The sequence below is a fragment of the Anoplolepis gracilipes genome, chromosome 17, assembly GCF_047496725.1.
Source record: "Anoplolepis gracilipes chromosome 17, ASM4749672v1, whole genome shotgun sequence".
NCBI lineage: Eukaryota > Metazoa > Arthropoda > Insecta > Hymenoptera > Formicidae > Anoplolepis > Anoplolepis gracilipes.
This window is the reverse complement of record NC_132986.1, coordinates 6,862,808-6,875,946: the sequence shown is the minus strand read 5'-3', so window position 1 is coordinate 6,875,946 and position 13,139 is coordinate 6,862,808. Positions and strand designations below refer to the sequence as shown.

At 26.6% G+C, this 13,139-nt stretch overlaps 1 protein-coding gene across 8 annotated transcripts; it reads left to right on the top strand.

Annotated features, from left to right (window-relative positions):
* Nucleotides 1-4,447: 4,447 nt before the first annotated feature.
* LOC140675230 (luciferin 4-monooxygenase-like) lies at nucleotides 4,448-10,544 on the top strand. Of its 8 annotated transcripts, XM_072909457.1 has the most exons (19): nucleotides 4,448-4,650; nucleotides 4,860-4,934; nucleotides 5,117-5,191; nucleotides 5,363-5,437; nucleotides 5,618-5,692; nucleotides 5,864-5,938; nucleotides 6,140-6,214; nucleotides 6,412-6,486; nucleotides 6,676-6,750; nucleotides 6,950-7,024; nucleotides 7,208-7,282; nucleotides 7,484-7,543; nucleotides 7,748-7,897; nucleotides 8,072-8,279; nucleotides 8,427-8,932; nucleotides 9,045-9,222; nucleotides 9,321-9,545; nucleotides 9,666-9,895; nucleotides 9,970-10,544. In XM_072909457.1, exons 1-19 carry the CDS (start codon nucleotides 4,603-4,605, stop codon nucleotides 10,120-10,122), a joined length of 2,508 nt encoding a protein of 835 aa, XP_072765558.1. In that variant the 5' UTR covers nucleotides 4,448-4,602; the 3' UTR covers nucleotides 10,123-10,544. The 8 variants fall into 8 exon arrangements, with proteins under 8 accessions (XP_072765558.1, XP_072765559.1, XP_072765560.1 ...); XM_072909458.1 differs by lacking the exon at nucleotides 5,117-5,191 and having other exon boundaries at nucleotides 4,449-4,650; XM_072909459.1 differs by lacking the exon at nucleotides 5,363-5,437 and having other exon boundaries at nucleotides 4,449-4,650.
* Nucleotides 10,545-13,139: the final 2,595 nt, after the last annotated feature.

Sequence of the window (13,139 nt, the reverse complement as noted above, 5' to 3'; positions counted from 1 at the left end):
TAATTCGCGGCGCAAAGCGACTTTTAGAATCACTATTGAATGTCTTTCAAACAAGATTTGTTTGATTTCTATGGCATGCAATGTATTTCAATGTGTCGCTAGTATCACTCTTAATTATAGAAAGTAGAAAATACATTGAAAAGATAAGAAGTAATGCTTCACTGACAAGAGAGAGGCGCACAATTTTCAATAGCTTTCTACATAATTATAAAACATAAAATAATTAAAAAGTAAAGAGTTTAACTAATAACTGACAACGTTAATAATTTTAAGTCGTAGAAATCAAAATTATACTTTAATTAATGATATTCTACTTTTAATTTAAAATAGTTTTCATTCTGCTTTAATTAATATATAATGAATAATGAATAATTATAAAATCGTATCAATTATTTATGTCCAAACTCGTTAATTCAACTCTTATATAATTAATAAGCAATAATCAAATAAACAAGTGAGAGCCAACTTTCAAGATCAAAAGCTTTATGTAATAAAGATATTCAATTAAAGATTTTTATTTAATTAATTTAACTTATTGTTAAACGTTTCAGTCTCTCTTCAGGTCTTCTTCAATAATTGTACAAAAAATCTCATATAATTAAAATAACTTTTCTTTTGCATAATTTTACTTTTTTTAGAATTTTTACTAAAACTCTTAATGTAATTTCAGTTTTCATAAACTTATAAATTAAATGTTACATCTTAATAAAAAGACATAAGTAAAGAGTGTGATTGTGACATTTTCGGTTTTTCATTTATATTCTAATTTTAAAGTTTTAATGTATATAATGGATCAAAAGGTTTTCACTTTCAATAAGTTTCAGAACGCTAAAGAAAAATTCCAAGAATGTGATTTATGTGCGTTCCGAAACTCATGAAGATGTCTCGACACTTTTTGTTGTTCTGCCTATTGTTGCTTAGGCCATGTCTACAATAGCCATCGTAAACCATAAGGAATTGACCAATCACAGAATACGAGAAGAATATTCAAGTATGATTGGTTAATCCCTTATGGTTTACTTTACCTATTGTGGATTTAGTCTTATTTTGTACCTAACGCCCGATGCAACTTTCAATACTATTTGAAAGGAAGTGTGAATCGAAATCTTTACGCGACACGTGCCCGATGATATCTCGATGTATACCGTAAATGCTACAGAAGAAAGCCAGGTAGATTAGATTCTCCCTGCGAGGAGAAAAGAAGAGCAATAATATATCCGGCCGACGCGTCCTGGCGACGGAACGGCGGCGGCTACAGTTTCTACAAAAGCAATGACGGCGTGTCCCGCGGGCATGTTGAATAATTCATAGAGTAGCCATCATGAGAACCGCGGTATTCGACCTGTTTCTCTATAAGCACTGCTGCTACCCTTCACCCTTAAGCCTGTGGTGCACGGTAAAAAGATAGAGCTTTTATTACACGCAATAATCGGTTGCGTTCGTCAAATAGTAATAGATAGTAAAATTGAAAAAATTTTGACAAGAAAACTATTTCATAAAAAGAAAGTCGAAGTGAATGGGGCTAATAACTCCTGACTTTATTTTATAATTAATATATATCAGAACCTTTTTTATTTTTATCTACTTCTTCATAAGAAATATCTCTTTTCCAGATATTTTCTAATTAAATGTAACGCGTAAAAAAATGTTTCATGCAAATAAAATGTTTTATGTTTTGTAACTGGTATTGTTATCTTGTTATATTATTGTTTGATAAAAAATGTTATCGAGTTAGATAAAGTCACTAAGTGTGTTATAACTGTGTGATTATCATTAACAAGTAAACACGCACACACACTTGTGATTTTAGTGAAGTGCCAGTGATTTTCAGGTAACGTGGTCCTGTTTTAGTGAAATGCTAGTGATTTTCAGGTAACTGTAGTCCTATTTCGACACACGAAAAATGTAAGGTCATTTCGAAGATACTTGCAGTGCTTTTCTAAGCAAGTTACTGAACAGTTTATTTAAGGATTTTTATAATCCAAACCGATCGGAAATACGTAACAGGAGTGTCCTTTTTTGTTTAATTTTAAAGTTATTGGTAGCTTGTAAAGAAAATTTCAATTGTTTAGATCATATTAAATAATATTAACTATTAATTGTGAACACCTATTGAAAACAAACGATTATAAATACGAGTTCACGTGGGAAGATCGTTCGAGAGCTGCGCATCGTCATCTATTTGTGAGCACTGTTGATAATCGTAGTTAATCGTAATGTATCACAATTCATCAATGGAATCTTTTTCATATAATGTATCTGTCTTTCTTAATTTTTACATAAATTGTTCATATTTAAACAATTTACATAAGAACTGAAAAGAACAGACACATTATATGAAAAAGATTCCATCAATGAATTACGATCAATGAATTATGATTATCATATATATTTATGCAGTTTTATTTATTTGATAAAATATCGTTAATATCATAAAATTCATAATAATATTAATAAAAATAATTATAATTTATAATTCAAATAATTTATAATTCAAATTTCAAGTAAATTTATTCAAGAGATTATATCATATATATATTTATATCATACTTTACTGTCTCTCGTTTTCGAACCATGTGTATATAGACTGTAAAAAATAGGGACAGAAATCGTCCCCTCGTAACGATACCAAAGTAGTTGTCGGGGAATTTGTAATTCCCATCGGATATTTGGCCATTCTCAAATTTTCCATTGTGAAAATTCCATCGCGAAATCCTCGGTAGATAGTTAAATTGTACCACTTGCAACGATCGATTATGAAATAGATAACTTTCAACATTTAAGACGCTATTACAATATAGATTTAAAAATCATCCGCGAAATCGATCTTTCTTCATTCTTTTATAATACAATGCTTGCATTCTTCTTTTCCCCTAGTAACATTTTTTGAGTTTCATTATCAGCAATCATTATCCTCTTTCATATATGATACCAATATTTTCTTTTTCGTTTTCCTCGCGGGATATGTCAATGCGGCTAAATAAATCAATGAATAGCAAAACAAGATAATTGATGTATATTCGGACTCGTATAATGTTCATTAATTTCTAACATCAAGTCAAATTACGATCATTAGTATCTTAGTCTTTAAACTTTCTTTCACAGCTTCTCTGACTGATCGATTAAAGGATTGACAAAAATTGCCATAGTTGCTATAAGTGATCAGCTAATTAGAATTATAAGAGCAAATTGTTTTTTTTCTGCGTAGATAATAAAAAAGTCATATTTTAGAATAAGTAAATAGACAATCAACGAGGTATAACTTAATTGATACTTTGAATCATAAAAAGTTGTATTTACATTTTTATCTTCAAGTGAGTTTTTTTCCAAAAATTAATTTTAAAAGTTAATAAAATTTTGAAAACATATATGTATTTTTGTGATATAAAAAATTATTTAAATACTGAATATGTCTTGCATGAAATCTTTTAAATTGATTATTATATATAATAAAGAATATAGAGATTTTTATAACAAATCTAAGCAAAAATAAGTAAAAAATTAAATAAAAAATTAAAATTGTAGATCGCAAAATTATTAGTCGTTTCAATCCGGTAAAAAATCAATACAGCATTATAATATTTTATATATTTTATGATATTTTATCACTGATTTATGAAATAAATATAAAACATATTATCGAAATAATTAAAGACTGTTTATATTGCTTTCATATGAATAATATAACAGACGAAAGAGATTAATTTAGTTTAAAAATCTATACATCACATAATAATGTTTAATTATAAATACTTATATTAATATATTTAAATGTGTCATTATACCTTCATTTATATTTGATTAACATGACAAAATATTCATATATATAAATGTTCTTCTTTAATGATTTATGTATATCACTTCAACGTGACGCAATCGAAAATTTATTTTCCGAGCATACATTAATCCCATAAACGTGTTCAAAGCTTAAGACATATCGACATTTCGGACATATCAGGAAAAACGAGAGAAAATTCGATCATCGCGAGCTGTGTTCCCGGTTATGGAATATCAGATGCACACGTAAGCATAGCATAATTCATCGTACATTTTGACGCATGATTTGTTATCCATTCACGGTAACATTTTACACGGGTACAAAACGAATCAATCCCTGCCAAAGTAAATTTTTCTCAATCAAACGCCAATCGGTTTTGTTACGGTAAGATCGGTTCTGATACGATCGTCTAGAGTCTAGATCTATAATATGTGCATTGATGTCAAAAATAAAATAAAATTTTTCTTCCAATATACGCGTCAAAAAACCAAATACGATAGGGACAAGCATACGTCAAATCGTTGAATGCAAGAAAGAATATTCAAAATAAATAGAAAAATATAAAATTTGGAAACAAAGGTAAAACATAAGTGAGAGGTGCCAAGTGAATTCGCTACAGCCCTGTACTCTCGCTCAATCATGCCTGATCAAAATATTTTCAATTTGTGACCCTCCTAAGAACATTATATGTTATGATCATAAATATTACACCAGTAGAATTTAAAATTTGGTGATGTACAGTATTCCATTGTGATAAGTTAATATTGATCTAACTATTAATATTAATCTCCATAAAATTATTACAATAAAGTATAGGTAAAGAAATGTCTCGTAACAAGCAAATTACTACGGGAAAGATATGTGCACAATACGTATGTATAATAGATATGTATAAATAACAAATATATGTAAATAATACATACATATATATATATATATATATATATTATTAAATATAATATATATAAAAGATATATACAAGATATATATAATATATATATATATATATATATATATATATAAATTTATTTCATAAAATTAACAAGTAGCTAGAAGTATTATTAATAAAGTATATTTTCAGGATGTGTCTCTGGAAGAAGATAAAGAGAATAAACCATCAAGAAATTCTACTACGGGAAAGATATGTGCACAAAACGTATGTATAATAGATATGTATAAATAACAAATATATGTAAATAATACATATTATTTATATATATGTATATATATAATATACATAAAAGATATATACAAGATATATATAATATATATATATTAAAATTTATTTCATAAAATTTACAAGTAGCTAAGAGTGTTATTAATAAAGTATATTTTCAGGATGTGTCTCTGGAAGAAGATAAAGAGAATAAACCACCAAGAAATTCTAGTACGGGAAAGATATGTGCACAAAACGTATGTATAATAGATATGTATAAATAACAAATATATGTAAATAATACATATTATTTATATATATATATATATATAATATATATAAAAGATATATACAAGATATATATATTAAAATTTATTTCATAAAATTTACAAGTAGCTAGGAGTGTTATTAATAAAGTATATTTTCAGGATGTGTCTCTGGAAGAAGATAAAGAGAATAAACCACTAAGAAATTCTACTACGGGAAAGACATGTGCACAAAACGTATGTATAATAGATATGTATAAATAACAAATATATGTAAATAATACATATTATTTATATATATGTATATATATAATATATATAAAAGATATATACAAGATATATATAATATATATATCAAAATTTATTTCATAAAATTTACAAGTAGCTAGGAGTGTTATTAATAAAGTATATTTTCAGGATGTGTCTCTGGAAGAAGATAAAGAGAATAAACCATCAAGAAATTCTACTACGGAAGAGATATGTGCACAAAACGTATGTATAATAGATATGTATAAATAACAAATATATGTAAATAATACATATTATTTATATATATATATATATATAATATATATAAAAGATATATACAAGATATATATATTAAAATTTATTTCATAAAATTTACAAGTAGCTAGGAGTGTTATTAATAAAGTATATTTTCAGGATGTGTCTCTGGAAGAAGATAAAGAGAATAAACCATCAAGAAATTCTACTACGGAAGAGATATGTGCACAAAACGTATGTATAATAGATATGTATAAATAACAAATATATGTAAATAATACATATTATTATATATATATATATATATATATATATATATATATATATAATATATATAAAAGATATATACAAGATATATATAATATATATATATTAAAATTTATTTCATAAAATTTACAAGTAGCTAGGAGTGTTATTAATAAAGTATATTTTCAGGATGTGTCTCTGGAAGAAGATAAAGAGAATAAACCATCAAGAAATTCTACTACGGAAGAGATATGTGCACAAAACGTATGTATAATAGATATGTATAAATAACAAATATATGTAAATAATACATATTATTTATATATATATATATATATATATATATAATATATATAAAAGATATATACAAGATATATATAATATATAATATATATATATTAAAATTTATTTCATAAAATTTACAAGTAGCTAGGAGTGTTATTAATAAAGTGTATTTTCAGGATGTGTCTCTGGAAGAAGATAAAGAGAATAAACCATCAAGAAATTCTACTACGGAAGAGATATGTGCACAAAACGTATGTATAATAGATATGTATAAATAACAAATATATGTAAATAATACATATTATTTATATATATATATATATATATATATATATATATATATAATATATATAAAAGATATATACAAGATATATATATTAAAATTTATTTCATAAAATTTACAAGTAGCTAGGAGTGTTATTAATAAAGTGTATTTTCAGGATGTGTCTCTGGAAGAAGATAAAGAGAATAAACCATCAAGAAATTCTACTACGGAAGAGATATGTGCACAAAACGTATGTATAATAGATATGTATAAATAACAAATATATGTAAATAATACATATTATTTATATATATATATATATATATATATATATAATATATATAAAAGATATATACAAGATATATATAATATATAATATATATATATTAAAATTTATTTCATAAAATTTACAAGTAGCTAGGAGTGTTATTAATAAAGTATATTTTCAGGATGTGTCTCTGGAAGAAGATAAAGAGAATAAACCATCAAGAAATTCTACTACGGAAGAGATATGTGCACAAAACGTATGTATAATAGATATGTATAAATAACAAATATATGTAAATAATACATATTATTTATATATATATATATATATATATATATATATAATATATATAAAAGATATATACAAGATATATATATTAAAATTTATTTCATAAAATTTACAAGTAGCTAGGAGTGTTATTAATAAAGTGTATTTTCAGGATGTGTCTCTGGAAGAAGATAAAGAGAATAAACCATCAAGAAATTCTACTACGGAAGAGATATGTGCACAAAACGTATGTATAATAGATATGTATAAATAACAAATATATGTAAATAATACATATTATTTATATATATATATATATATATATATATATATAATATATATAAAAGATATATACAAGATATATATAATATATAATATATATATATTAAAATTTATTTCATAAAATTTACAAGTAGCTAGGAGTGTTATTAATAAAGTATATTTTCAGGATGTGTCTCTGGAAGAAGATAAAGAGAATAAACCATCAAGAAATTCTACTACGGAAAAGGTATGTGCACAAAACGTTTGTATAATAGATATGTATAAATAACAAATATATGTAAATAATACATATTATTTATATATATATATATACATATATATATATATATATAATATATATATAAAAGATATATACAAGATATATATAATAAAATTTATTTCATAAAATTTACAAGTAGCTAGGAGTGTTATTAATAAAGTGTATTTTCAGGATGTGTCTCTGGAAGAAGATAAAGAGAATAAACCATCAAGAAATTCAGTCAACAATGTTCTTGTTGGCGAAAGTTGTCCACATTGTTATGTAAATCTTGGAGATTTTATTTTGAGCGCATTTGCATGTAACCCGGAATTAATTGGCCAGGTAACATATTTTAATAATAAGAATTATTTAACATAGTGGTTAACATGATATTGGTTTAACAAAGAATATGGGGGGGGACATTCATTAATTATGAAAGCAAAATTACGATACTAAATGAGATACATATTTAATATATCATTTAGTAATATAAATGCAATTGACATATTTTCGCAGATAGATGCAGAAACGGGAGAAGAAGTTACATTCCAGCAGATGAAGGAGAATAGCGTGAAGCTAGCCTTATGGATAAATGATCAAGGCTTTCAACAAAACAGCGTATTAACGATATGCACACACAATAAAATGCAAGCCTACGTGCCGCTTTTGGCAGGCATATATCTCAACTTTGTAGTGACTCCGTGGGATACCGAGTATTTAAAGGGTACGTACATAGTCTGATCTTTCCTCAGAAAAATTCGAGGAATATCTTTTTTATCATATACTTCTATACATGTGATCTTATACTCCAATATACTCCTATACATATATGTCTTTTCTTTTTATTTAATTATATATAAATATTTTTTAGACAGTATTAGAACTCTTTACTTTTTAATGGAACATAATCCAGATATAATATTTATCGACGCTGAAGATGTTGTGAAGTTGGAAACCGCTCTTATATTTACACGCCACTGCGATCAACCAGTGCGTGCGAAAATAATAGTTGTCAATAAGAAAGAACAAAGTAAATATACATCTCTCGACTCAATTTTAAACAGCAAGGTTGATCAGCAAAAAATCGAAATGTTTACGTGCCTAAAACAAAGTGAAAAGAAACGAGCAGTAGTGATGTTTTCTTCCAACACGGCAACTTATCCTGGACACGTGCACGTTCCTTACGGAGCGTTTACAGCTCCGTCAAATGAATATACGCCGACTATGAGACCCAAAGACGTTGGTCTATGGTACGAACCATTAAATTGGACTCATAGTCTGTTGTTGACTATTCGCAGTATACTTTGGTATGTGACAGCGATCAAATCATCGACATTTAACGAGGAAAATTTATTTCAAATAGTAGAAAAGTATAAGGTAACTTGAAAATATACGAGAAAAGAAATAAAATATAATATTTTCTCTTTTTTTTTATTTAATAAACTTAATAAAATAGTATTAAAAAAATTTCCTCAATCGTTATTTTCAGGTGAAGTGGGTATTTCTTAAAAGTAACATGTGTAATAAATTAACTAATACCAACGTCTGTAAGAAATATAATATCTCTTCCTTGAAACAAGTGCTATTCGGTGATACGTCAATTAAATACGAAGTTCATGAAAATCTTATCAAATCCTTACCGAACGTGTCTATCATTCAAGTATACGGTACGTATACTTGTTACAATTATTGTAATCAATATTAAATTATGTAATATAAAAAATCAATAATCTTTGGGTTATTATTATATTTTCTTATATTTCAGGTCTTTCGGAAACAGGTGTGATCACTTATCAGCGGAACTCTAATAAGATCGGATCTAGCGGTTGTGCGAGTAAAAATGTTAAATTAATGTTTATTGATTTTAAAACGAGACTACCAGTAGGTCCAAACACACACGGGGAGATCTGGTGTCGCACACCAATCGTAGCAGTCTTTGATGCGATAAAAGCACTCGAGAGTAAAGAAGATACAAAACGTACAATAGAAGGTTCGTTACAGTTTTTCTTTTAATTGATCTTATAATTATTATTTCTAAAATGACTCATAAAATCCAGTAGTTATGCAAACCATTAATGAAAAAAATTGTACAATATGCAATATCTCTTAGGATGGTATTATACAGAAGATATAGGATATTATGACGAAGACGGAGACATTTTTGTCATCGGTAAATTGAAAGATATGATTAAATATAAGGACATGTATATTTTATCGACAAAAATTGAAGAAGTATTAAAATGTCATTCGGCTGTATCTGAGGCCGCCGTAATAGCTGTGCCGGATATTTATGACGGCCAAATTCCGAAGGCATTTGTTACAATAATGCCAGAAGCAAAGGTTTAAAAACTCTCTGCTTTTCATAAAATCGAGCAAATCTGTTTACAAAAATTTCACGTTATTGTGTCTTATAGGTGACGAAAGAAGAGCTGATGGATTTTGTGGAAGATAATTTAGACAGCAATTATGCTCTTAGAGGAGGAATAAAATTCCTTGTAGATAAAATGCCATATCTTCCCAATGGAAGAATCGATCGAATTAGGGTTCCACACATTTGCTCTAAATAAATAAATATTATATTTTATGATTATCACAAGTTATTTTTTGTGATTATCAAAAGTATTTTCATAAAAGTCATATTATGATTCTCAAAATGTCATATTAATAATGTAAGGCAAATAAGTACAAAATATTCGAAGACGAATATTATAGATCCTTTCGAAGATATATTATAGATCTTTTTAATGACAAATCTATTAATTGAGTTAAACCGTATATTTTTTTTACAAAAATAAAAGTAATTATTCTTTACAAAAATCTATATGTCATTGCATTTTATATATCTAAATTTTAAATTACTAAGTTTAAAATTCTATTAAATTCTACTCAATTAACGATAATAAAATTAATCGACAAATGTACATTACTATTTATTCGCTCAAATAAAGAGTAGTCTCTTTTCTTTCTTTTTCAATAAAAGAACATGCACTCTTTTAAAATATATAAGCTATTGTATTAACATTAGAAAATTATATAATATATCTAATTTTATTACATGTATCCTGTATTATATGTATAATATTAAAATAATAAATCTTTAATCTGCATTTTAATATGTAATTTTATATCTAATTTATTACATATAATTAAAAAATTATGTGTAATAAATTAGATATAAAAAATGAAAAAGTTATATTTGTTGAGTTTCCGTAACATATATTTAAATCATAAATATATATTTATAAATAATATATACACTTATACAAAATGTTTTATACTGTAAATATATTTGACAATAAATAAAATTAAATAATAAAATTTTTCGTTACAGTAATAAATAAAATTATTAAGAAAATGTATGTAAATATGTAAATCAATAAACATGTTCAGCACACATACACAAAAATATTGTCATATAGAAACAATAAATAATAGATGTATTATTGACACATACTGAATATATATAAAAGATAAAACTTGAACATGAGAAAAATAAAGAAAGTAGTATAAAGTAATTGTTTCGTAGTTTTTTATGAACTTTTATTCCTATATTTTCGATCCTATAGAATCGAATGGCCTAAGACTTTTATATAAAATATTAGATATTTTTTTATATCGACGTGTAATGTTATAATTTACAAACCTGTCAATAAAAAAAACGCGATGTATATTGTAGTAAGTGTAAGAAAAATTTGTGTTTTTGAGGATAAGACTACATAAAAAAATCGAACCTCGAAATCTATCGTATGATAAAAATGGAAAACATAGAAAAATTTTTAAAAAATAGACACATGATAATGTTGTTTATGTATACATAAAACTTATTCTATATAATTTAATCCATAAAATTTCATAATAAATTTCATATTATAATTTTGATTATTAACCAAACAAATTGTTTTACAGTTTTAATGAAATAAAAATGTCGAAGTTGAAGATTGATATATGAAGTTGAATTAATGAATAATGATGAATTAATGAAAGAATAAAAATAAGATAATTAGCCGAGAGTGTGACAATTATGTAGAATTAAAATAATAACTGAAATAAGAGTTATAAAATATGTATACGTATTAAGATTCCTATTGTAAAAATGTATAAACAAAAGAAAAGTATTAATATTTTTATGTATTTCTTTTTCAAAATTTTCGTTTTTTTCAGAACTTATTACCATTTAAAATACAAAAAATAATAAAAAAATATTTTAGTAAGTACATAAGGTCTATTTGATGAATTGAAATCTGAAAACGTTGACTTAACATTCGCTATTTGTTCTTTAATTTATATCATAATAGTTGACGTCGTCCACGTTTACTCGATCGACAAACTTTCTCTATACTTGTAAAATGCAGAGATGTTGCCTTTAAAGTTTAACGCTGTCGCAAGTTTCCGCGAGCAGATTCAGCGAGCAACATCGCTATTATCCGCCAAGTCTGAGCTCGGTCGGATGTCTTCCCGCGGATTTACATCCCATGTGCAATTCGTCCGCGTGCATCTAAAAACAACAGTCGGCTTTGCATAGGTTTTAGGGCTGATCGTAGAGAAAGAGAAAAGGAGAAAATGATAGTGATGGTCACAAAGCTGGACGACAGCTTTGGTGTAAACGCGTGAGTTTCGCACGAAACGAAGTGAACTTTGGCGACCAGCCGGCCGGCCGGACCAGTCATAAATATTCCCGGACAAGATTAAGGCGATAAATTCGCAAACTTTCTCGATCGCCAGCGTTTTAATGGCCGAGACGAGTCTTGAACGGTGTCGAGTCGCCGCGAATTGCATGCGGCAACTTTTGATCGAAGGCTGCGGCAAAAAGTATAGTGATTCTATGTAAAACAGCGTAGTCACACAATGCTATTGATCTCTATTTCTACGATAAATTGTTTGACATAAATTCTGAGATTTTAGATTAAAAAAAAATTCAAACAAGATGGTTATTTATCGCAACTTTTTAATATTCAATAAATATCGCGATGAAATTTCTCAGAAAAAAAATTAGAATAACAAGAGATAAAATTTTTATTTGCAATAGCTTTTGTATTTTACCAATTCAGGAACGATTACTCAATTCAATTAATTTATTTTAATTAAAAAATAATCTATTTCAAATTCAAAGTCATTAAAATTAAAAGCAGTTACTATGTTTAGATCTTGCACGTATGATATATTCAAGAATTATTTTCAGCTAACGTAAACATATAAAACACGCATACTAGATATAATTATTATTAGATAACACCCTCTTTCTTTTCCTTTCCTCTTCGAGAGCATATCATCGTCACTAAAAGAAGAATCCGTCCCGAGGATATACTTCGGATAACAGATTTTGACAATGTTAAAACACGAAAAGGCTTTTCCGAGAACAAGAGAGTAAGATTTGGAGGACATGTAGGAATAGTTGGATATTTGTCTGGAAGTAAATGTGGTTTCGATCGTCGATTCGTACGCTCGAAAAGGAAGTCTTGACTAAATCGTCGAAAAAGGGCGATTTCCGCGCTTATCGACAGCGAGGCGCAATTCCAGCGCAATTCCGATACATGCTCCAATCGCGCACTTTGATACGGAGTATTGCAATCGATAGGTCACGAGG

What these genes read in the sequence shown, in the direction of transcription:
- LOC140675230 (XM_072909457.1), top strand. Translation starts at nt 4,603, where the DNA reads ATGTCTCGTAACAAGCAAATTACTACGGGAAAGATATGTGCACAATAC. An exon ending in GAAATTCTACTACGGAAAAG is followed by an intron (nt 7,544 to 7,747) that starts GTATGTGCACAA and finishes GTGTATTTTCAG; the next exon opens with GATGTGTCTCTGGAAGAAGA. An exon ending in TACAAAACGTACAATAGAAG is followed by an intron (nt 9,546 to 9,665) that starts GTTCGTTACAGT and finishes AATATCTCTTAG; the next exon opens with GATGGTATTATACAGAAGAT.